The sequence below is a fragment of the Anolis sagrei genome, chromosome 3, assembly GCF_037176765.1.
Source record: "Anolis sagrei isolate rAnoSag1 chromosome 3, rAnoSag1.mat, whole genome shotgun sequence".
NCBI classification, from domain to species: domain Eukaryota; kingdom Metazoa; phylum Chordata; class Lepidosauria; order Squamata; family Dactyloidae; genus Anolis; species Anolis sagrei.
Window position 1 is genome coordinate 108,604,883 of NC_090023.1, and position 25,557 is coordinate 108,630,439.

Here is a 25,557-nt window from a genome sequence, read left to right on the forward strand (position 1 = left end):
AACAAGTAAGAAATACAGAGCTCACAAACTGATGTGGTCAGTGCCTTTCTTTGCTTGAGGTTTGAGATGGCCACCATACAAGTTAAAAACAAACCCAATGTTTTGTGACACAGGGAAACAATGTTAAATATATTAATTGAATTTTCATAAATTATACAAAATCCCTGAATGCATGGGGAAGGGCAATTATGTTATATCATGGCTTTGTGGCAGTTAATAAACAAGCTAACACCAACCTGCCAAGTTAGTGGAGGATTTAATTGTAGAATATGGTTAAAGAACAAATTGTTCCTAATCTGATTGGGTTTCCCCCCTGTAGGCTATCTTAAAGGAGTTGATAGGTAGGATTGGGCTCCAATCACGTCTCATCTAGATTGGGACTTCCGCAACATCAGTGTCTGTCAGCAACCAACTGTATCTTACTTTTTAAACCCTATTCAAGAGAGGCAGTGTTGAACTGGTGTCTGGGATCAGTCACACATAAGACGGGGACCAGTAAACTGAAGCTCATTCCTGTCAAAGTAGACAAACAGTTGGTGGATGATTTATCTAATCAGACAGAAAGTATTCAACCACTTCTAAATGGAGCAGCATTCCCTCAAGAGTACTGCTTCATAAACTGTGGGTCCTGACCTCAAATGGGTTCCCTTTAGCTCAACAACAAGAATAACAATAACAATAATTTATTTATACCCCGGCCCATCTCCCCGAAGGAACTCGGGGGGGGGGGGGGGCTCACAAAAGCATTCAAGGTGCTACACAGAAGAATAAAATTACATAGCACCAGAACAATACATAAATTAACTGAATACAAACAATGAGAAACATGAATTGATAAAATTAAGTTTAAAATGTCTAAAACACAGTCAAGCCTGTGAGTCATTGGGCTTCTTCAATCACGAACTAAAGTGCTAAGCAACAATGGTTGACGTCATCACATCACATACTCTATATGTGGGGTCAAGAAAAAAATGGCAACAGTAAAGGGTTTAGGAATGTCACCTAGTGCTTGTTTTAGACATTTACACAAATCTGTTAGCAACAACATGCAGTGTTTACACTTGACTGCAGAAAATGCTTCAGCTGTACTCCACAATAAGGAAAATCATCTTGTTTAGCAAGCCTTGCAAATGCTGACTTATTATAAGTAAATATTTGATTTTATACCTGTTTTATTATATACCTATATACCTGGGGTCACATAAAATTTCTCAGTTCAAAAGATGTCACAAATGGAAAAGGTTTAAGAAGCCCTCATTTAGAGGAAGATCTGAGAGCTGAATACAACTTTTGAAACTTTTCTCTTTGGTCAGCTATCAGTCAATATAGATAGTTACTGTTGTTATTGTCAGTGATAACCATAGATAGGAAGGTATTTAAATGTATTCAAACTATTAATACTCTGTACAAAACTGGGATGGACTGTGAAGACAGCTGTTGTATGAAACCAAGTGGAATGCTTGCTGGGAAAATGTCAGGAATATAGCAAGGCTTACATCTAGCTTTGCCCCAGCCATTGCTAAAATGCAAAACTTCTCCTAAGTTATGTATTAGCCCTATGCATTCAAAGATTCCCCATCCCAATATTCCTGTTTGACAATACTGGTAAACACTAACATAGAAATAAAAATGTTTTCATGGCCAATGTACTTTTCATGAAATGAAATTCTATTCTAGCTGCAATCCCTTCAGGGTAGAGATAACCTGGTCACTGCTGTCAAAGCTGTGACAATCCTCCCCAAATCATCTATCATTTTAAAAAACTGGGTTTGGAAGACTTCTTTGAAATACCACCTAGTCCAAAATACAACTACTTGAATACCAAATGGGATAGACCAAAAGAAGCCCATCCTTTCTTGTCACTTCAGAAACAAAGGCAACCAGAGAAATGACCTGTGGTATCCTATCTTGGGAAGGGTGACACCAAGGATATTCGCCTTTTCCCCACCTGCGTACTCACGTTTAATGCTCACCTTGGGGGGAGGGGGGGGGGCTAAATTACATTGCCAAAATTGAGGTGCAAGTTAAATTAGATGGTGCATTAGAATCAGACATGCAGAATCAGACATGTAAACCCATCTGTGTGAAAAGGCCTGGAGATACCCGGAACCTGCGGGCCTCGTGATCTCTTCTGTTGCTCCCTCTCCAGTTCAGTCCTATGCGGTTCACAACTGGTTTAATTGACAAGGCCTTCAAAACCTTACCCTTGGTTTTGAAGGGCCCATGAATGTGGCCAGTTGGGAACATTGTGGGGCTGGCCACTTTGCCAGGCTTGGCCTGATTGAGTAATGTGGCTTCCCAAATGGTCTCATTCATGCTGCCTGCCTCTCTGATATGCTATCCCTGATATACTATGCCTGTGTTGAGCATTACATTCAAGGGCAAATCCATACACACTTTAAAATTGCTCTGTGCATTACACTCGATGGTGCTTTATACCTGAGTAAATACCGTATATTCATTCAGAAATAAAATCTGTTATTTTTGGTTTCCCAAAATTTTTCAATGACTTTGTTATTATTTTGGTATGTTATATTGGTTTAACGGCCACCCAAAATGTATGCCATCAAATAAAGCACACCATGAAAAATCAGGGTCCAAATTTTGAAAATAATATCCAACACAGTAAGATCTGAACAAGAAAGGTGGATTAAATCATTAGATGTTTCCACTTCCTACTTTCCCCTGACCTCAGTTTCTTCCACAATATCACGATATGAGCCATAATTTTCAAAGCTTTGCATCAACATGACTATATTAATGAGTGAAGGCAAGGTGGTCACCATGTAAAACTATTACTATAGAAATGGATGGTGAACTGACTGTCCAGAATAAGACCCACCATAAGTAATGTGTCCTTGCATCAGAGACCTGAGAAGAGTTGTTTTATATATTTTCCCACAAACACCAACTTCTCTATCAAACTTTACCTGTAAATAAAAATCTACCACTGTTTATGACATTCTCTTCTTGTCAAATTACACAGAAGAACCTTTCTCTCTCCCCTGCTCTATCTCACACACATACATTTAGTGGGACAATTGATATGATCTTCTCTAGATATGTAGTGATTGGAACAGATGTCTCCCTTTTTCTCTTCCACGTGATTAACCCCAATAAAAGCAATAGAACTTAAGTCACCTCTGCCTCTTTTCAGCTTCCTTGAATAGGATTACATCATAACAGCACTGTTTCTTCCATGTGGTTTTCTAGGCAAGCGACACTGTAATCAGTCAGAATAAAAGCAAGCACAGATGCACAAGGAGCAGGAAGAAACATGCGTCTTAAGTATGCAGCTCACCTCCACATCAGAGCACACAGAGAAACAAAACTTAGGATGGAACAGGTTTTATATTGCCGTACTCCAATATATTTTAGCTTAACACCCATAACTATGGGGTTTAGAAATAATATGTTTACAGAAAAATATTGATACCTATCAGTTCTGCTGGTTTATTTGGTCTCTTGTTGATAAATGTTTCAAAAGATTCCTTCATCAAGTTTATACATTTCTCATTTTTCTGAAAACACACTTCTATGATATGATCCACTTTGTCCTTAAAATCTAGCAGCTCTTGCACCATATCCTTGTCTTTTTCAGGATTTACCACTATTGTTGTCCCAAAGTTCTGCAAAACAAACACTTTTGATAATCAAATGTCAGCAGTACTTACCTCTCGTATTTCTTAATGTTCCCCACCCTTGGAGGATTTACTGATAATAAAATTCAGTTCATCACAGTTGCTTTAATGCAACTGAAACTTTAGAAACAATTAAACATGATGAACTGTGCCTTATTTTAAGATAAAAGAACATTTAAATAGATTTATGAAAACCAAAACATACTTTTCTATTGAATGGTTCTAATTAAATGTAAAGGAGTGTTTCAGATGCAATGCTAAACCATGGTTGAACTTTTTGAGAAGGAACTCCGTTTGCTTTCACATGTCAGCATGACTGAGATACAGATTGGAAAGTTTGATTTCTGCTCAACCAAAAGCAGAATGTCATCCTAGACAATGGTTTAAATCTTAATGTGTTTAATCTTAATGTAGTTAAAAGAGTCCATCTCATAATTTATGGGCTTGTTTCCATTAATTATAGTTTAAAGTTTGAACAACGTATTTAACTGTAGTTACTCTAAAAGAGAACAGAAGTTTCCTATCTCTTCTCCCACATCTGAAAAAGAGAGAAGTATAGTCTTATGAACTTGGGGAAAGGGCAAGTTTACTCAAGTTTAGCACTGCATCCAAATGCAACCATCACTTGTAAACAACACAGTGAATATAGAAAATATGTATGTAAAAAATTAGAATAATGGCACACTTTGGATGATTTCTAAACAGATTTTACAGCAACGGACATTTTAAAAAAATTCGCCTCCTAGAGCCTAAATCCTTGTCAGTTCAAAACGTTCCGTTCAGTTTCTAGAGAAGAAAAATGCATAAAAGGAGCAATTGCAAAAATGTAACCTAAATTACTAGAACATAGTAACTATGACCAGTGGGAGCTTTAAGAAAATCTTACTATGTATCTGTTTAGGGTTCCAGCCAGGATCAACAACAGGATGCTATGAACTATAAGGACCTAAATCAATGCACCCAATTTCCACACTTTTTTTTTTCCATTGTGACTACTGAGTGTGAAGGACTCTTGCTGGGCTATTGGGAGTAAGAGTATTTATGGCATTTTAAGAGATTTTTAATATCAGAATTCACCCAGATATGCCAATCATCCATAGTGGCCTCATTCTGTCTTTCCTTCTAGGCGCACTACCATATCTGTTTGCTACTAGAGGGAGCAGAATAATTTAACCACCCCCCCCCCCCCCACAAATATAGCTTTTATTATATTGTCTCAACATACTCCACCAATTACAATAATTTCCAGTCTTGCACCTCAGACTAATTTGTTAGTGTGAACTGCCATTTATATAAAGGTAAAGGTTTCCCCTTGACATTAAGTCTAGTCATGTCCAACTCTGGGGGGTGGTGCTCACCTCGATTTCTAAGCTGAAGAGCCAGCATTGTCTGTAGACATTTCCAAGGTCATGTGGCCAGCATGACTGAATGGAGCGCCATTACTTATATACAGAGTTCTTTATATTTAATTTTAAATACTGAACTGCATGGCATGAAAAGCAGGTTTCTTTCTGGTCACCCTCCAGAAATATTCTCCACCTATAAAATGGAAAGCCATTTTCGTCTCTAACCTATAATGCTAATACTCTAGCGCCACTGCAATAAAATTTTATTACTTATACCCTCTTCCCAAAAGCTCTATGTGTCACCTGAAAACTAATTCTGGACAGTTTCTCAGCTGAACATTTTTTGGTTGCACAGGGGGTTACAGTAAGAAGCAGCTCCACTAGCAGAGTTATCCCTATGACCTGGCATTTTTCTTCTTGAAAGCAAGACAAAAGGCCAAATTGTGGATATAATGAAACCATTTGGGTCTTCATTGGTCACAGACCTGACTGTTACATCATCTGAAATAATCCAATAAGTCTATACAACTTCTTAAGGTTTCAAACTCTTTGTCCTTTTTTAAATTACCATATATACTTGAGTATAAATTAAGTTTTTCAGTCCCCTTTTTAGGCTGAAAAAGTCCCCCTCAGCTTATACTCAATTCAAGGTTATTTATTATTTTACTCTGTTGTTGTTATTATTATTATTATTACATTTATTATTTTACTCTATTAGTATTGCATTTACATTATTTTACTCTATTATTATGTTATTACATTTATTATTACCTTTATTATTTTACTCTATTTATTATTACATGTATTATTTTTCTCTACTATTGTTATTATTACAGTTATTATTTTACTCTATTATTACTGTTATTACTACACTTCCATTATTTAATCTATTATTATTATTTTTATTAATTTATTATTTTACTCTATTATTATTGGAAGGATACGTGAACACATTTACATTGAAGAAGGTTAGAATAATGGTTTAATCAGAGTTGGACAGTCTTATCTTAAATTACAGCTTTATGTAAATATTCAAACACATTTAACATACTGATGCCTCAACTAATGTAATTTCTTTGGTATCTATTTTTATTTTGAAATGTACCAGTAGCTGCTGCATTTCCCACCCTCGGTTTATACTCATGTCAATACATTTTCCTGGTTTTTTGTAATAAAATTAGGGGCCTCGGCTTATATTTGGGTTGGCTTATACTCGAGTATATACATGCTCAGCATTTCTTGGCCTTTTTGGATTTGATATTACAAAGAGCTCTGCAATTATGGATTTGTTCAAATTTAAACTTATTTGGTATCTAAAGCAAAATAATGGAAGATTTTAAATACCTTGATGTATTCACTCCAGTACTGTAGTAGGAGCTGTTGCCCACCTTTTACACGGCTGAAAAGCTGGCACATCTGGGTCAGATCTGCTATTCTGTTTTCATCAAGCAGATTATCAAGTCCTAAAATAAGTGACACTGATTTTGTTTGGGAGAAACTTGGTTTTTTGTGTGTAAAGGATTATGCGCATGCATGTATCACACAGATGATATACATATGTTTGTTCTATTAATTTAAAAAAATGAAGAAAGGAGTTAAATAAGAATTGATATGCAAATAACCCCTAAAATGTTAGACTACTACTGGGAAAAATCCAAGATACTGATACTCAGGCCGTTCTGAGTCCCCTTTGTGGGGAGAAGGGCGAGGTAGAAATGAATGAAATAAATAAATATCCCACATTTCCTTAATAGCAGCTGTTTTGCAAACAACATGAAGGATTTTGATAGGAAAAATAACCAAGTGGAGCACTCCTTCCATATCCACCCATGTCCTCCTTTCATTAATAAAACTTATACATATGGAAAATTTTAAACTATCACTGTCCTACACAAGACATTGAAAATATTTAATGAAATATAAATAAGAAATAAATAAACTGGATCTGGCTATGACTCTTTAACCCAGTGCTGGTCAGACTATTTGATGTGTGGAATTAGTAATCTCTTCCCTTCCACCCCCTGCCATATGCCAGGGAGCAACAATCATTTGTTCCCATTGGCTATAACTGTTTCTTTCTTTCCTGGAAGTCTGCCATGGACCAGCAGCTGACAGCTCACCACCACTGTGAATAGCAATGGCTTAGCCTACTAATGCTGTTTTCCTTCTCTCTTTCTCTCAGCTCCCTCTGTCCTCATGAGCCTATAAATCATTCTCCTGGTCCAGATTTTATGCATCAAAAAGATTTATTTATTTATTTAATATGAATATGTAACACCGTTTTTCTGACAATTAATGTCTTTCATAACAGTTTTTTCTTAGCTCTTTCCATTTTGCTATCCATATAAGAATTATGTCCATCCTATGATTAAAATTACAAATATCTATCCTTTCAACCAAAAATCTGTCCTGTGTAATAATCCTAGGCTTTAGAGTTAGAACATTGCATTGGAGAAACAGTTACAGTTCTATACAGACATTAGATTTTGGAAGTGGTACTTCAGAATTTTTACTGGGATGCTACTTTTTTTAATACTCTAATTATATCAGTTGTTTCACACACAAAAATTAGCAATGGAAAAATAGTAAACATGTTTATGAAGCAGCAGCTTAATTTCTTGACATTTTTTATAATGTTAGAATGTGGTTGACAAAGATTGCCATTTAATTTCCTCCTGATCTCACTGCTTTAAAGAAAATGATCATATAGCAGTTGGGAAGTTTTTTCCCTTAAAATCAGGAAGGTTTCTATTCATCACAAAGCAGTGCCTAAGTGCAACTGTTGAACTAACATGAATAGGCAACCCACTTTTCTCCAGAAGTTTTGGACTACAACTCCTGCAACCCTGACCACTGCCATTGCTGTGAGAGCTTACAGAAAATCTAGTTCAAATTATTTGGGGAACACCAGGTTGTCTACCCATGCTGTAAAGCATCAACCACAAATTGGAATGTTGTTCCAAAGAAACAGCCTGAGGAACACACACCTTCTCTCTGTTCCAGGACAATAGAAATTTGTGTTAATTTCAGTAGTAGTTTTCACAAGATTGCATATGAAACAACACTGCTGGCAACGTGTTTACAGTTCCTAGGTTTACTGCTTTCATTAATCATCATGTTTTATGAGCAGTATCGATTTCATGCATAATCTTTTTTGTCACTAAGCAAAAGTGGCAATTTGTGTTCAGCCACCCGTTAGGGCAAGTAGAGTACCAGCTGCTAGCTAAAAAAACAAAGAAAAGTACCTTTTTGCAAAATAGCTGTTAAATGTTCTCCCAACAGCTGCCTTTCCACACAAGCAATTAGTGGCTTCCTGTTTAAGGCAAGAAAAAGAACATATGGATGCCCGTACATTGGGAGAAAGACTCTTTTGCAGGTGTGCATCCTCTTGGTTACATATCCAAGGGAGGGAAAGGCACTATACTTTTGGGTAGATATATACAACTCATAGGTATATATCACTTCTATGTTAAGCCAAAAATGCAGAGCAATGATACATTAGGCCTAAAATACTAACAAAACCACCAAACCATTAAAATATGGAATCGTGACTATTTATTTTAGTGAGGTTGTACCCATTCAAACCAGAAACATAAGCAACCTTAAATAAGCCATTTTATTGTTATGTTTTGATTCTAAAGTATTTAATACTTAGATTGATATAGATACCAGATTTAGTATTGTACACTGATCCTCTACACAAGCAAACACTCAAACTATTTTACTGTGTTTTTCTATAACAGTTATAATGTGTCCTTATATCAGAAAAATGAGTTGAAGAGAAACAAATGAATATCTGTGATTCCGGGGGTATGAGCCTATACTAGCAGAATATAAGGGGAAATCCTTATTTTTCCATGTAGTAGTAATGTTTTTAACCTTTAAAATATCCAAATACAGCTAGCAATTTTCCTTGATTGGGGGTGGCCATATTTTGCTGTTTTACTTATTGGCAAAGAACTCTTGTTTACAAAGGTTTTCATGGCCGGAATCACTGTGAGTTGCTGTGAGTTTTTTTGGGCTGAATGCCCATGTTCCAGGAGCATTCTCTCCTGGCATTTCACCCACATTTATGGCAGGCATCCTCAGAATGTCCCACTCTGGACATTCCACAGATATATAAACCTCACTTGCCTCGTTTCCAATAGACCTCACAGCCTCTGAGGATGCCTGCCTTAGATGTGGCTTTGAGAGTTTGTGACTTCCTCAATAGGTTTACATGGCAAAGTGGGGATATTGAGCCCTGGACTCCCAAAGTATTAATCCAAGACTCAAACCATTATGCCACAACACCTCTGAAAATGGTTATCTCTCTCCATATACTATGAACTGACAGACAGTAACTTATGCTCCTATACCTAGACAAGAATGTTTTTTAAAAAACCACATTTTTAAATATGAATTTATAAAGTGGTTTCACTAATGTTGCTTTCTGATATATCACTAACATTTCTACAATGTTCTACATAACCAATTTTTTAGAGAAACAAAAACCTTGTACTCACTGTGTGCTATGGTCTAAATATGTTACTACCCTATCTGCTTCTTCTTCCAAACGTTTGTTAACGTGGTGGAGATATTCTGGTATCTGTAAAAAAATAAAAATTTGGAATAGAAATTCTTAAAAAGGGGGAGGGGGTGCAGCATATTAAAAAGATACCCTTTTTGAGCCTGAACTATAAATAGTAAAACCACATGTGCCAAGTTCTCAACCATTGTTATCTTATGAAGGCATGTAAATAATAGGTCCTGATCACTCTCGTCATTAACATATTATCTACATTAAATCTTAACAGATTTTCCAATCACAACTGAACGCAGGAAGACTATCAACAATATAAGGAAAGGTAAAATTGTTACAATATAAATGTTTTGTTACTAGTAGTTCATGTACCAATGACAGCAACAAGCAGACTCAAAACACAGAAACAGCAAATTACATCAGAATTCCACAGCACTTCTCCATTTCAATAAGGCTAAAGACAGAGTCAACATTTTTTGTAATAAAGAATCAGAATTATCCACCAGGCAAATTCAGGCCAAACAACCTCATCTTCAGGGCTGAATCCCACCCCTTAACAAATCCCTACAAGTTTGCCCAAGCTGAATCCCACCCCTTAACAAATCCCTACAGTGTTGCTTATTCACAACACTGATTAGATGGCATTTGTAATGCCAACAAAAATAATATGTTTTGTTTTCTGTATTTCTTCAATAATTAGATCCATTTCAAGTTCAACCACACTCAAGAGAACTGATACATATTATACTTTTCTTAACTGAGGGTGCAGTTTGACGGCTTAGTAATCCTAATGTTGATTTGGAATGGGCTATTCCAGATTGGTATCAGGGGCAACTTCACTGCTGACTGCCACGATGGCTCTGGAACTACATAGCAGCCACACTACATCTCACTGCACAGTGGCTGCATGGGTAAACGGTAAAAAATCTGGCCCACAATTAATTAATTAATTAATTAATTTACTGTATTTGTATACCGTCCCTCTCAGCCTTCCAGTGACTTGAGGCAGTTTACAATGCCACCAAAAACACAATTACAAGATAAAAACGTTAACATCAATAAAATCATAACACTGTAATAAAATATAATTCAATAAATACTCATTAAAACAATGTCCAGTCCCATCATGTAGTTGTTCCATTCTTATGTCCGTTACTCAGTATTCGCAAATGCCACTCTAACCTTGCCCCCCCCCCCCCGGCACCAAAATTGACACTTTCCTCGAAGCCTGGAAAGACGATGTTATCCAGCACAATAGGGAGATGGGGAAAGGGAAAGTGGAGGAATCTCTCCCCCCCCCCACTCCCATCTCCTTGGTTCACTGCATAGTGTCATTCTGGGTGCCAAGGAAAGTCTACCTCCAATCTGCTGCTTGGTGAGAGCACTGCTGAGGAAAGTTAGAGGGGCCAAGGCAGTGCCTGGAGATGGCATCTAATCAACAGTGTTGTTTCCTAAATATGAAGAGGCACAGTTGATTAGATAGGACCAAAGTTGCTGGATAATCTGGAGCTTTGAGAAAACTCCAAATTATCAAGCAACTTCAGTTAGCACGTGTCCAGGCTGTTTGAAGCCATCTTGGCCCAAGTTACTGCCAGATCAGGGTGACGCCCCTGGTGATGCAATGCATTAAAACTCTTGTGCCAGGAGGACTGCTGACCTAAAGGTCAGCGGTTCTAATCTGGGAAGTGGGGTGAGCTCCCATCTGTCAGCTCCAGCTTCTCATACAGGGACATGAGAGAAGCCTTCCATAGGATGGTAAAATATCCAAGCATCCCCTGGGCAACATCTTCACAAATGGCCAGTTCTCTCACACCAGAAGCAACTTGCAGTTTCTCAAGTTGCTTCTGCCACAAAAAAATCTCTATGCTTCCTATAGTGACCAATGGAGCTAATCCAGCTCTTCCACGAGTTAAAGGGCATGTAAAGATGCACCCAGAGAGGTTTTACTGGTAGACAGAGAGATGAAAAGATGGAAAACTGTACATGATGTGGAAACAAAATTATTCTAGTTGTTTATATAACTTTTATACAACCTGATTTCCTTCTGACAGAATCACCCAAACATCATGAAAAATCTTTTAAATATTCCCAGCATATATATAAAAGTTATAGTTGTAATACAATAACTTGTCAGCAGACACTTCACATGTGTACAGATGTTTAAGTGATTCTGACTCAAGGGATAGCAGCTTCACTTAGACTTTATGTAACAAAGAGATCAGGCTCCTTAAAATTACTTCTCAAAAGAAATTCATACCTCTCTTTCTTGCATCAACCTTTGGCCTTCTGCAGTATATAGTCGGTTTGTATCTTCTAAAAACCTTGGCTCAAATGAGTCTTTGTAAACCTATTTAATGAAGACAGTTTATTAAATTACTATCTAGTCATAGCAGCAACAGATATCAAGCAATTTCTATAGATTTCTATAGGTTCCTTCAATATGTTAGTTTATCATCTTTCATTCATTCTGAAAAAATCTATGTCTTAAGAAATAGTCCTAATTAGAGCAAATGTCAGTTGAAGTTTACAATGACTGGGCTTGTTCATAATGTACATACACTTCAAGGACTTCCCCTTTTCTTTATAGAGTGTAGCCAAAAAGAGGAAACCAGAAGAAGTCTCAAGTTAGTTTGTTTTCTCTAAATTATTTTTTAAACCAGTTATTAGCCCACATTTCAATAAAAGGGCCAATTAAGTGAACTAAAATGCATTATACTTACTTGTAAATCAGACAGCATACTCAACAGACTTCGTAATAAGCTTCTATCTACAGCTTCACCATTCCGTTCTCGTTCAATCAACAATAAAATTCCATCAATAGTTTTAGTTTGTACTAGTTTATCACTAATAATATGGGATCTGAAAAGTTCTAGCCCCATATCCCTGTAAAAACATAAAAGATTTGTTAGTGTTCAACTTAGTAGTAAGGTGCTTCGTCTGTAAACATCTTTATTATATTGATAAACATTAGATACATATCTTACATTATGCTTGTGTTCCACACATTAGTTAATAATTCACTCAATTATAATTTTATCTTTAGCTGTCTGCTGGTTTGGGGGTGTGTTACTTCGGTAACTACATGTTCCTTAGACACTTTCATTGAAATTGTGCTTGGGACCAAAACATTGAAGTGTTTACTACTGGGTAGTAGAGAGTACTCTAAAGGGGCTAAAGTGTACTCCATAACACACAAGTTTCACAAGTTTCACTAGTGACTTGATAGACTGCTCAACATCTTACCCAGACATGTAAAAAAAAAACTTCAGTCCCCAATATTTAAAATATTGGGCAATACAAGGAAGAACGCTAATTAGATAATAGTTAAGATACGGAGACAAAAACAAAGATGAATCTTTAGTAATTAATTTGACAGTTATTTTCTTACCATTGTCATAACATAAATGTTATGGAGATATGGATAGGATCCATTCTGGGGACTGCTGTATCCCACTCCCCAAAAATGTGGGATATCAAGAAATTTGAGGTGATGCTTCAGGCTCCAGCCTAGCTGCCACATATCCCAGTGGAGGAAATGACCTCCATTTTGATACCTGCCCAGTAGTTTCAAGATGAGGTCATAAACTAAAAAGCAGATAACCAATGACTGAACCCTAATATAAATCTGTGTAAACTGTAGACACTGAAGGTTGTACTTCGTTTTAATCTGTCGTCAGCAATGCCCCTCTGAGCTACTTCCTAATTGGCATAGGTGCAAACAAATTCAGATACTGTACCTACCATATAGAAGGTAGCATTGAATTCTGAAGGACATAAGTACGATCCAAAAATAGAAAAATACTTCTAATCATGATCTGCAAACAAAAATTTGAAACAGAATAAGTTCCCTTTTTATTTACTCTGTTTATGTTATACATGGATAATATGCATTTCCTGATTTTCTATGCATTATCAATATTCATAATTATTCTTCATTCAGAATGCATCTCAAAGTAATTTGCGCTTTTAAATAAAACAAGAAGTATCATGGTATCATAGCAATTGTCTCTTCTTTAGAAACCTTATATTTTTAATGCACCTTAGATAATGTGCTTTATATTGTGCTTTCTGATTTCTGTCTGGAAGCTGCAGCTGGTGTACAATGTGGAGTCTGGATGCTGTGAGTTTGCTGAAAGCTGGGTAAAAATAACATCACTGTAAAATCACCTGCCCTGACTGTCTATTAATCACTAATTCAAGTTTGAGGTCTGTTTACTAGTATATGAGACTTAAATTTAGGGCCAAGTTCCTTCATCTCCTTCCCAAATACAAATCTCTAAAGTTACAAAGCTCCCCAAAGACTGGTTGTATGGGGACATATGGCAAATTTCATCTGGCAGCAACTTGATAGCAGGCTCTTACTATAGTTTTAATGTAAACAACATTCATTTGAATGGTTCTATGAAGAAATTCATGAATCGCAGCAATAAAAACTATATAAATAGAAAATGCGTTACAAGTTACAAGTAGATACATTTTCTGAAAATAAACAATGTTGGACTACGAAGAATATCAATTGGTATGTATTTTTGGTGTTGAATAAACCTCTGCATTTTTGTTTACAGGTGTAATAAAAGAAATATCAAGCACTGCAAAATGAATAAATTGAATTGGGATGTTTTAATTTTCTTGAGTATTCTGTTGGCTACCTATAATTCAAACAGTAAGTACCACAGTCTATATCTATAATTACCCAACAATGATAAAGAATCATATCCTTTTCAGCTTGTTACTACTTTCATTCTTGCTTTTAAGCATCAGTAGAAGCAGGCTTTCCTTACAGTGGCATCTATTCTGCGAAATGACATCACCAAGACAGTTGTGACATGGTTTAAGAAACCTATTAAGAAATTTATCTTCACCCAGGTTTTCCTAGACTAATGATGCTGAGCAGCTGTTGAATTTTGTGCTGTTTTACAGTAAATGTAACGGATGACGACTTATATATATGACTACATTTTCTAAATCTTTTGCATCTTCTATGGAATCTTGATCTGCTAATGTAAATTATTTAGTATTTTTTTTAGATAGTGTAAATACTCAATGCATTGCTTAATTAAATGCTTATACTGTAATTTATAAATATTTCACTACAGATATCAGCATCTTTTCTGCCATCTTTCTGTATTAGAGTGGATTTGTCAAATCATCTTCAGATTTGTGGTCTATTATGGGAATCTGAAAAAGTTTGTTCTTTGTGCACCACAATGGCAAGACTTCTGTATAACACTGTCCCAGACTGCTCTTTCCCATTGAATTCTTATTTGCCACACACTCCATCATCTTCTGTTACCAACAAGCAAAGGAGGCTGAAAGGAAATACTGACTTGCTACATTAGACCCCAGAGTCCCCTTGGACTCTGCCGTTTGCAGTATCTACTAGATTCTATACTATTATACCTATTTACTTGGAAGTCCCGATTGTTTTGATAGTGTTTTCTTCCAAGTATTTAGATTCAGGATGTCTAACAGAAGGACACAAAATTTATTTTAATCAAAAACAAAAATGACACACTGTGTCTTGATTTGTTGATTTGTTTATGTGTTTTGGTCAGCAAAGGAAAGAAATTAAAATTTTCCTAGTATAATCACTGTCTTTTGCAGTTCAGGATGAATATTCAGCTCAATCTTCTGTGAGCCAAGAAGAAAATATATACCCAATATGGTTTCCTTCCTACTTCTCTGCCCCATATAGCACATTTTCCTCCAGGTTCTAGCAGAAAACATTTGTTTTCCCTGTACATACCCATCTTCTGTTCTGAGAAAGTAGGTATATAACAACAGAACCAAAGGTTTCGCAAAAATAATGAGTTCATACACCATACACGTCACATTTGAACTCGGTACTTTTTGGCAATCTTATTAAAACAATACTGCTTGAGAAGGAAAAAAACTTTAATTGAGTTGGGTTTTTTTAGTGGACAAAAACAACTTTAATTCAAACCCTTAAGGAGACTTCACACATTTCCTATCAGCAAATAGCTAGTTGTTAATGAGCTGCAATAATGTGCAACTGAGTTCTGAAGCCAACTTGCTGGAGTCTACACCACACTGTTATGTAATCTCTTATTTGTAAAGTAAGGTGACAGCTCAAGAACTCTGTTTAGAAAACTGGCTGCAGTTATGGGAAATTGGACACAGCCGACTTAAACCGAAGTAAATGAAAATCAAGTTACTGCTGCCCTTATGTGCCTTGAGATCAGCTTTGACTTATGACTGCCCTATCATATTCAGAAACTTACCACTGTCTTCCTCATTGGCTGAGAGAACATGACTTGCTTAAGATAACCCAGTGAGTTTCCATGCTGAACATGGGTATGGGCACTAGTTTACAAGAGTCCCAGACCAACACTTGTTGCATTGGTCATGATTAAATATAACTATGAATCTAGCTCACAGTAAAAGTAAGACACTGAAACACTGAAAAAATTTGGAGTTCAACACTGATTAAACACCATGGCTTAATGCTATGGAATTCCTAAGAGTTATAGTTTGGTGAGGCATCAACACTCCTGGGCAGAGGAAGCTAAAGATCTTATAAAACTACATTTCCCAGGATTCATAGAATCATAGCGTTGGAAGAGACCTCATGGGCCATCCAGTCCAACCCCCTGCCAAGAAGCAGAAATATTGCATTCAAAGACAGATTGCCATCTAGCCTCTGTTTAAAAACCTCCAAAGTATTGAAGCATTGAAATTAATGTGGCTCCAACTGTATTAGCACTGGGATTGTGGTGCAGCTGGCTGAGTGTCAGCTGCATTAAGATCACTCTGACCAAAAAGTCATGAGTTCGAAGCCAGCCCGGGTTGGAGTGGGTTTCCAACCAATTGTGTAGCCCGTTGTCAACCTTTGCAACCCGAAAGACAGTTGCATCTGTCAAGCAGGAAAATAAGGTACCACCTTAAAGTGTGGAGAGGCTAAATTAACTGATTTATGAGGCCATAAAGACTTCAGCAAAAGCATGCGGGGAATGAGGAAGTACTTCATCAGTGTCGCAGATGGACGATGAAAGCGACAGCTCCCCTGGCGGCCAGAAAAAAGTTAAATATCCTCTGTCTGTCTGTATATGTCGTATGTCAAAATTGGCATTGAATGTTTGCCATATATGTGTACACTGTAATTCGCCCTGAGTCCCCTGCGGGGTGAGAAGGGCGGAATATAAAAGCTGTAAATAAATAAATAAATATAAATAAATATCAATTCTACAGAGTAGATGCAGCCATGAGTGAGAAACTGAACTAAATGTTAAGACTGTAAGGAAGTGAACTCAATGCACAGTTGTGCAAAGCACAGAAAACCCAATCATTCCTCTATCAATAATGCTACAGGCTTTTTCTTAAGTATCTACTTAATTACACAAGGACTGTAATAGACTGAATTAAGGCATTAGTACAGCTTTCCCTTTACCTCAAAACTATAGAATAACAGCAAAGAACTACAAAGGTCAAAGTTGATTAACCAGTTTCATATAATATTACAGCTAACATCAATTTCCATGTTTAATCTTTGTCCACCCTTGTTTGATAGTCACACATTGAATTGAACTGCCCAAAATGTCAAGCCAAGTTAATGGACATTGGCCGTGAACTGAGGAGAAGCAAATCTTCAATATGACTGAACTTTGGATTATTTTTTAAAGAACACACAATGCACATGACCTACCATTTGCCTGCAGTGATCTTGCCAGCATTTGTTTATTTTCTTTAAGGACAGAACACTATCAAGAGAATCTGTGCTGAATATATTAAGAAAAACTATTTTGAGACAAGGTATCAGTAATCATGTTTGCTCAGTGAAACACTACATAGATTTGAAAAAGAAGTTATAATTGCAACTCAAATTCTGAACTATAATTTCAAACTGATCTCTCTCAAACTAGAAGGAAGAATACCTATATTTGCACTGCAATATCTCTATAAAAAGAGACCACAGTTAAATTAAAATTCAGAGCCTGATATAGACTTGTATAAGTGCTATAAAAAGAAGAAAATAGTTGTTTCTGAGCAAGGGAAACCACAGCATCTATAGATGAGCAAGAGAAACTACAGAACTCAAAATTGTTCCACATTTTCAGATTGACAGATTGGTCTGCACTTTGGAACACAATATAATGCCAACTAAGCCAATTCCTATTGACCTTATGTGAAGATCCAACAATATGTGGAGAAAACTGTCTCACTTCAACAGTTTTGCAAAAAGAGGCTACATTCTGTAAATGATAATGCACACATCTAAATTTTATAAACAAATGAATTATGTGTATTTGATATACCAGAAATTCTGGATAATACTTCATGTATCTGATGAAGTTGGATATAGACCAAAGAAGTTGATGCTATAATGAACTTGTTAGTCTTTGTGACACAAGACTCTGACACTCTCTGTGTTTAGATATAAAAGGATATTCCCTAAATAGAAGTATTTGTGCTTTCACATGATCCTCACAAACTTGTCTTAACTGTCGGTACAGTGTAGGCGATGCTTTGTAAGAACAGACATTTTCAACGGCCTGGAAAACATAAACAACATAACAGTAAGTTAAAGAAAATTAATGCAGTCTGAATAAATCATAATTCTAGAAATATAATTAAAATGGGACATTGTATCTCCCCAAGCCACTATAACAAAAATATTCATCTTGTTAATATATTTTCTTTAAAACAGCTTTTAACTCTTACTTGGTAAAGCTCTTCAAGATTATATTTAATAGATGTGCTAGTCTGAATTGCTCTGACTGCTTCATGAAGTTTCTGCCATGTTTCTCGAGTATAATTATCAGGCAAAGTGGGTCGCTCTGCAAAACAGACACAGAACTACTTTAACACATACAATAGTTTTCCAGTTTTATATTTTAAGAAATGACCATAATAATTCAGATTTAGTTGTTTGTAATACTGTACAATATTTTGATTTTCATAGAGAACTGTGAGCTTCTGGGAAATGCAAAATAAGGATAGAGCTTTAATATTGGGAGTACCTGTACAGTATTATATATATTTGATAAGTGATTTGATTGCGTGTGCCTGAAAATTTAAAAATATAACTGAATTAGTTAAGAACATACACAATTTAAACTTCATATAATAAAGTTAATATAAATCAGAAGCATTGTTCCATGCAATTACCCTGAAAAATCATCACCTGACTTCCTAAAGCATCACTTCCAACCATGTGCTTGAAAGGCATATAAATTAATAAGTGCTCTTTAATGTGCACAATCTGTATCAAACATATTTTGCAACAGTGTATTATAATCTCTTTCAAAGGCTTACGTCCTACTCATTTGCTTGAAATTAACTCTACTAAATGCAGAGGGATGTAATCCCAAATAAACATGTACAGGATTAGTATACACGTGTAGAGCTGATATATATGTGTGGTTGGCACTTTATCCCATTTCTTGAACACTTATGTTATAATCATTATCTCATTAAAGAGATAACAGGTATAGCTTTCCAGAATAAATCTGGGCCAGAATTTCCCCCCAAAACACCAGACCCAGGGAAAATACTGGTTGATTTTGGAAGCTAAGAAGTGTCAGCCCTGATTAATACTTGGATAGGAGATCACCTATAATCACATTGACTAAGAAACCCGTATGAATTTCATTGGGTTCTTATTAATTGACAGGTGCTGCACACAACCAGCACTTCATCCTACTCCTTCATAACTTTGAGCCATTTTCCCATTTAAAAGATGTTTAAGATGTTTTGTGCATCTGTCTCCTCATTCACAACCACATGTTGTATCATCTACAACGTTTCTCAAACTCTGCTCCTCCAGATGTTTTGGAGTTCACTTCCCATAAATCCCAGCGGTTTACCAGCTGTTCGGAATTGTGAGAGCTGAAGTCCAAAACTTCTGGGGGAGCACAGTTTGAGAAACTCTTATCTACAGAAACCACTGTTAAATTTTCAGTCCAAACATTTGCATGGTTCTGCATAATTAAGTCCCAATATATTCAATGGGATTTGCTCACCAACTTGTACAGGGTTGCATTCTATTCTTTTATGCCTTGTTCTGCATGGTTAATTTCATTAGATTTCAAACCAATAATCCCCTTTCTATATGTGATTATTTGTTTGAAAAATAGGGACAGATTCCTAATTGTCAGGCCCTTTAAAGAGAGAGAGAGAGAGAGAGAGCTTGATATAGTCTTGGTGATGTATGGTAATAAATAACCCTGTCCAACTGCTTATTTTGATTTCTGGGAGGTGAACTCCAAAACATCTGGAGGAGCAGAGTTTGAGAAACATTGTTGTAGATGATATAACCAAAACATGATTATATATCCTTTAACTTATTTCTAATATGACAAGACACCAAAGGGGGAGGGGACAGGGAGGTGTTTTTCTTTCTTCCTAAAATTAAAGAAATCTTGTTTTATTAAAAATTTTGCAAAGCCAAAATTCAGAGAAGTGAAATATCTTGTTTGGATTTTTATCTAGAAAGATTAGGCCAAGGCTGCGGTGACAGGTGTTAATTCATGTACACTTTAAGTTTACATGGCTAAGTTCCTCCTGGGAATATTTTAAACTCTCATACATCAGACGGTGTCCATTATTTCTAATCTGTTAATGACTAAAAGTATGAAACCACTGGGTTCCATTTAGAGTGAATGAACTAATATATAACACAAGGATATGACATTACACATTGTGACTGTAACAGCTGTTGGCACATGGTAGATATAGTACTCAAAGGCAATTTACCAAGACATGAGTAACAGGGGAACTAAAGATAGAACCCAAAATCTGCCAGAACAGCAATGCAAACTACTATAATTTTGAAAGGCAGTGAGAGTGCACCATTTGAAGCCTTGCTATATGTTTCTACACTTGGGGGGAGGGGTTGAAAAAGGCCACTGAAAACCACTTAAAGGCTGAGATTCAAAGGTAGAGAGACAGAGCCATTTGTGTAGCAGCAACCCACTTGAGGAAATCTTATTGCAAGTCACTTAGAGAAGTTCCTGTTTTAATGTACGGTACTTTATAAAACTGATGAAGGCAGTACTTCTCTGCCAGGTTTTCATATTACTCTCTGGTTTTGAGTTCTGTTTTTATGTAATCAGGTTTTCTTGTATATTTAGGGCTGCTGGGTTTGTTTTGTAGTATGATGCAGTTGTATCCTATTATTCTTAACTGTACATTGCCTCAAGTGCTCAATGACTGGATGGGCATCCAAAAATATACTAAATAAATAAATAAAGGGAGGAAAGGGCAGCAAATGTCACATGTCATCGAACAGAGAGGCCTGTGCTCTGTCAGGTGCTGATCTGACCTAGGCACACTGCCAAGCACCTTCTCTTTCATTCCTGTATGTTAGGCCAGGGGAAGTTGCTAAGAATCCTTGATCCACCTAACAAAGAACATGTCCTCATGACACTATGTGTCTCTATTACTCCTTGCAGTGAGGCATATTTGAAAGTCTGGATTCAGCGATGCACACAAATGTAGGTGACAGATCAACAATGTAAGAATAATGTGCACATCTAAGTTGTGACTCAAGTAAGTCAACAAAACTGCCTTTTGCAAAAGAGGCAAACCTCCTGATAGACATGTTTTCACAAATCCGTTTCAGCATTTACATCTTCAATCCACATATAAAACCAACTTTCCAGAATGTAGTGTATTTCTATCCAATGTAGTTGAAAGTGTTCATTTTGGTTTTTGTCTTGGAACAGAATGCTGGATACTCAAATTGTGAAAATTGTAAAGGCTGTCTACGGTGACATTAGTAGAGTGTCACCAAGTTGTGACAAATTATTTTATCATTTATTGAGTTTTTGATTTGTTTATATGTTTATTGTGCGCATTGAATGTTTGCCACTGTGTATTTTGTTGTAAGCCGCCCTGAGTCGCTTTGGGGAGATAGGGCGAGCTATAAATAAAGTTTCATTCATTCATTCATTCATTCATTCACAAAATTGTAATGACATCCATAAGAATGTAATTGGAAGGAATGGACAAGGATTTACTATTTCTCTTCTATTACTATTAATAGAACTTCATCTCAATCAATGAAGTGCTATTAAGGCTGCTGGCACAGAGAGATAAATACATACTAGAATTACAGTGTCACTGTAAGAATACAACTGGAGACACTGGAGAAGAATTGGTATTTTTGCTCTCAACCAATGAAATGCTAATAAGACTTGACATACTACAAGATCACCTGGTAGGTGGCAACTTCATAACTAACAGATTTATTTTGGTGGATGCGTCCTGAGCTTGAACTGTCTATCCCAAAATATAGTTTGAGCATTTACCTTATCTGAAAAGCCGAAATGTTCCAAAATTGTTCATATTTTGGCTAAAATAGTAACATTTTTTGCTTTCTGACACATTATTTTATGTATAAATTAAGTAATGAGGTGGATATGAAAGAAACAAATATAATGTTTAGTCTCGGATCCCATCCCTAAACTATGTCATTATATATGTTTATGTAAACACAGATGCAATAGGCTCTCAGCTAACTGGCTCCTGTAGGGATTGGTAGATGCTGGAAAAAGAAGTTTCTGGTTGTTTGAGAGTTACTAGTAAAAATAGGTCTAGCGAGAATATCAAGGCAGGAAATCCCACATTATCTGAGTGTGGACTCAGATAACCCAGTTCAAAGCAGATATTGTGGGATTTTTTGCCTTGATATTCTTGAATATAGGGCTATGTGGAAGGGCTTGGGTGTGGACTCAGATAACCCAGGCCCTCTACAAAAGCCTATATCCCATAATATCAAGCCAAAAGATCCCACGATATCTTTGTGACTTCATGGACCAGCCCACGCCAGAGCTCCCTGTCAGTCGTCACCACCCCCAGCTCCTTCAAGGTCAATCCAGTCACTTCAAGGATACCATCTATCTTGCCCTTGTTCGGCCCCTCTTCCTTTTTCCTTCCATTTCCCCCAGCATCATACCCTTCTCTAAGCTTTCCTTTCTTCTCGTTATGTGGCCAAAGTACTTCATCTTGGCATCTACTATTCTTCCCTCCAATCAAGTCAGGCTTTATTTCTTGAAGTATGGACTGGTTGGATCTTCTTGCTGTCCAAGGCACTCAGCACTTTCCTCCAACACCACAGTTCAAAAGCATCTATCTTCCTTCGCTCAGCCTTCCCTGTGGTCCAGCTCTCACATCCGTAGGTGACTATGGGGAATACCATTGCTTTAACTATGCGGATCTTTGTTGCCAGTGTGATGTCTCTTCACTATTTTATCAAGATTGGTCATTGCTCTCCTCCCAAGAAGTGAGTGTCTCCTGATTTTCTGGCTGCAGTCTGCGTCAGCAAGAATACTGGGGTGGTTTGCCATTGCCTTCCCCAGGGAACACGCTTGGTCTGACCTCTCTGCCACGACTGTCCCATCTTGGGCGGGGTTTCACTCGTGACATCATTGAGGTGCTCAAGCTCCAGCGCCACGACAAGGCGGTGATCCTTTGCTGGAGCCACATAGCCATATATCCCAGAAAATCCCACATTATCCGCTTTGAACTGGAATATATGGCAGGGTGGACTCTGATAACCCAGTTCAAGGAAGATATTGTGGGATTTTCTGCCTTGATACTCTGGGTTATATGGCTGTGCAGAAAGGCCCTCAGATAATGTGGGATTTTCTGCCTTGATATTCTGGGATAAAGGGCTGTGTGGAAGGGCCCTGAGTCTATACTGCCATATATTCCAGTTCAAAGCAGATATTGTGAGATTTTTCTTCCTAGTTGTTGTTGTATTGTTTAATTATGATTTTTAAATTATTGAATTGATGTTGTGTATTTTATGTTTTACTAGCTGTGCCCTGCCACGCGTTGCTATGGCCTATAGTAAAACTTATCAAAGTTGAGGTAGATATCTGGACTATTATGAAAGAGAGGTACCTACCTATTCCTTCCCCCTTTTCCTCCCCCTTTCTCCTTTCTTCCTTCTCTACCTCTTTCTTTCTTTCCTTCTTTCGCTCCTTGGTTTCATCCTTCTCCCTTTCCTTCATTCCCTCCCCCTTTCTTCCTTTGCCTTTCTTCCCTCCCTGTTTGCTTCCTTCTTTCTCTTTTTATTTCCTTTTATTTCACCACCATCATAACAATAACAATAATGCATTGCATTGCCTCTGGGACCTGACACCTCTCCCATTCTCCCAGGGTCTAATAGGAATAATAGCATAATAGTAATAGAAATAACAACCTTTACCCGCCACGTGTTGCTGTGGCCAACTTTCCCTCTTTCTCTCCTTCTTTCCTTCCTTCCTTCCCTCCCATCTTTCCTTCTCCTCTTCCTTCTCTATCTCTTTCCTTCCTTCCCCCTTTTTCTTTCTCTTCTGGTCTCTTTTCTTCCTTCTCTCTTTCCTTCTTTCCTTTCCTCCCTCTTTCTCTACATCTTCCCCCTTCCTTCACTCCCTCTTTCCTTCCTTCATTCCCTTTTTTCTTTCCTTCTCTCCTTCCTTCCTTCCCCCTTTTTCTTTCTCTTCTGGTCTCTTTTCTTCCTTCTCTCTTTCCTTCTTTCCTTCCCTCCCTCTTTCTCTACATCTTCCCCCTTCCTTCACTCCCTCTTTCCTTCCTTCATTCCCTTTTTTCTTCTCTCCTTCCTTCCTTCCCCCTTTTTCTTTCTCTTCTGATCTCTTATCTTCCTTCTCTCTTTCCTTCTTTCCTTCCCTCCCTCTTTCTCTACATCTTCCCCCTTCCTTCACTCCCTCTTTCCTTCCTTCATTCCCTTTTTTCTTTCCTTCTCTCCTTCCTTCCTTCCCCCTTTTTCTTTCCCTCCGTCTCTCATTTCTTCCTTCTCTACGTCTTTCCTTCCTTCCCCCTTTTTCTTTCTCTTCTGCTGTCTCTCTTTTCTTTCCTTCCATCTTTCCTTTTCTTTCCTTTTCTTCTTCCTTCTTTCTCTAACTTTCCTTCCTTCCCCCTTTTTCTTTACCTCCTTTTCTCTTTCTTCCTTCTTTCCTTCCTTCCTGTCTTTCCTGGATTTTGACAGGGCGGGAAGGGGCGGGGTGGGGTTTGGAGGTGGCGTGAAGTAAAAGGAGGTAAGATTGGGGCAGGGGAGTGATGGAGCGTGGGGTTGTGTGTGTGTGTGCGGCAACGGGAGGAGTGATGGAGCGTGGGGTTGCGTGTGTGTGTGCGGCGGTGGGGGGAGTGATGGAGCGTGGGGTTGCGTATGTGTGTGCGGCGGCAGGAGAGTGATGGAGCGTGGGTTTGTGTGTGCGGCGGCGGGGGGAGTGGGGTTGCGTGTGTGTGTGCGGCTGCGGGGGGAGTGATGGAGCGTGGGGTCGTGTGTGTGTGTGCGGCGGCGGGGGGAGTGATGGAGCGTGGGGTTGCGTGTGCGTGTGCGGCGGCTGGGGGAGTGGGGTTGCGTGTGTGTGTGCGGAGGCGGGGGGAGTGATGGAGCGTGGGGTTGCGTGTGTGTGTGCGGCAGCGGGGGGGGGTTGCGTGTGTGTGTGTGCGGCTGCCGGGGGAGTGATGGAGCGTGGGGTTGTGTGTGTGTGTGCGGCTGCCGGGGGAGTGATGGAGCGTGGGGTTGCGTGTGTGTGTGCGGCTCCCGGGGCAGTGATGGAGCGTGGGGTTGCGTGTGTGTGTGCGGCGGCGGGGGGAGTGATGGAGCGTGTGGTTGTGTGTGTGCATGCGGCAGGGGATGTGTGTGTGCGGGAAGCGGCGCGCCGGTGCTTGGAGTGGGCATGGCTTCTGCAGAGGGAACGTTGGCCGGAAGGCTGTGTGCATGCCCAAGGAACTTGCGGCTGGGCGCCAATGCGCATGCTCAGTTGTTTTGCCATATTGTGAGTGTGTTGTTGTGTTGTTTTTCATTTTGAGTAGATATGTTTGTACCTTGTTGGTTGTGTTATGGGCATGGGAATTTTGGTTAAGTTTTGTTGGGTTTTTTTAGTTTTGTTGTTTTGCCGTTTTGTGAGTGTGTTGTTGTGTTGTTTTTCATTTTGAGTAGATATGTTTGTACCTTGTGGGTTGTGTTATCGGCATGGGAATTTTGGTTAAGTTCCGCTGGGGGGTTGTGGAGTTTTGTTGTTTTGCCGTTTTGTGAGTGTGTTGTTTTTCATTTTGAGTAGATATGTTTGTACCT

The 25,557-nt window shown here is 38.0% G+C and overlaps 1 protein-coding gene across 1 annotated transcript in view; it reads right to left on the reverse strand.

Moving 5' to 3' along the window:
* Nucleotides 1–25,557, reverse strand: part of CUL4A (cullin 4A) — a 40,692-nt gene that overhangs the window by 12,867 nt on the left and 2,268 nt on the right. Inside the window, exons 2-11 of the mRNA XM_067466849.1 lie at nt 18,189–18,304; nt 17,915–18,019; nt 17,173–17,241; nt 13,251–13,324; nt 12,230–12,392; nt 11,767–11,856; nt 9,493–9,575; nt 8,233–8,300; nt 6,332–6,450; nt 3,437–3,629 (exon numbers count right to left, since the gene is read on the reverse strand). Coding sequence (XP_067322950.1) covers nt 3,437–3,629; nt 6,332–6,450; nt 8,233–8,300; nt 9,493–9,575; nt 11,767–11,856; nt 12,230–12,392; nt 13,251–13,324; nt 17,173–17,241; nt 17,915–18,019; nt 18,189–18,304 — 1,080 coding nt within the window. The remainder of the gene's footprint in view (nt 1–3,436; nt 3,630–6,331; nt 6,451–8,232; nt 8,301–9,492; nt 9,576–11,766; nt 11,857–12,229; nt 12,393–13,250; nt 13,325–17,172; nt 17,242–17,914; nt 18,020–18,188; nt 18,305–25,557) is intronic.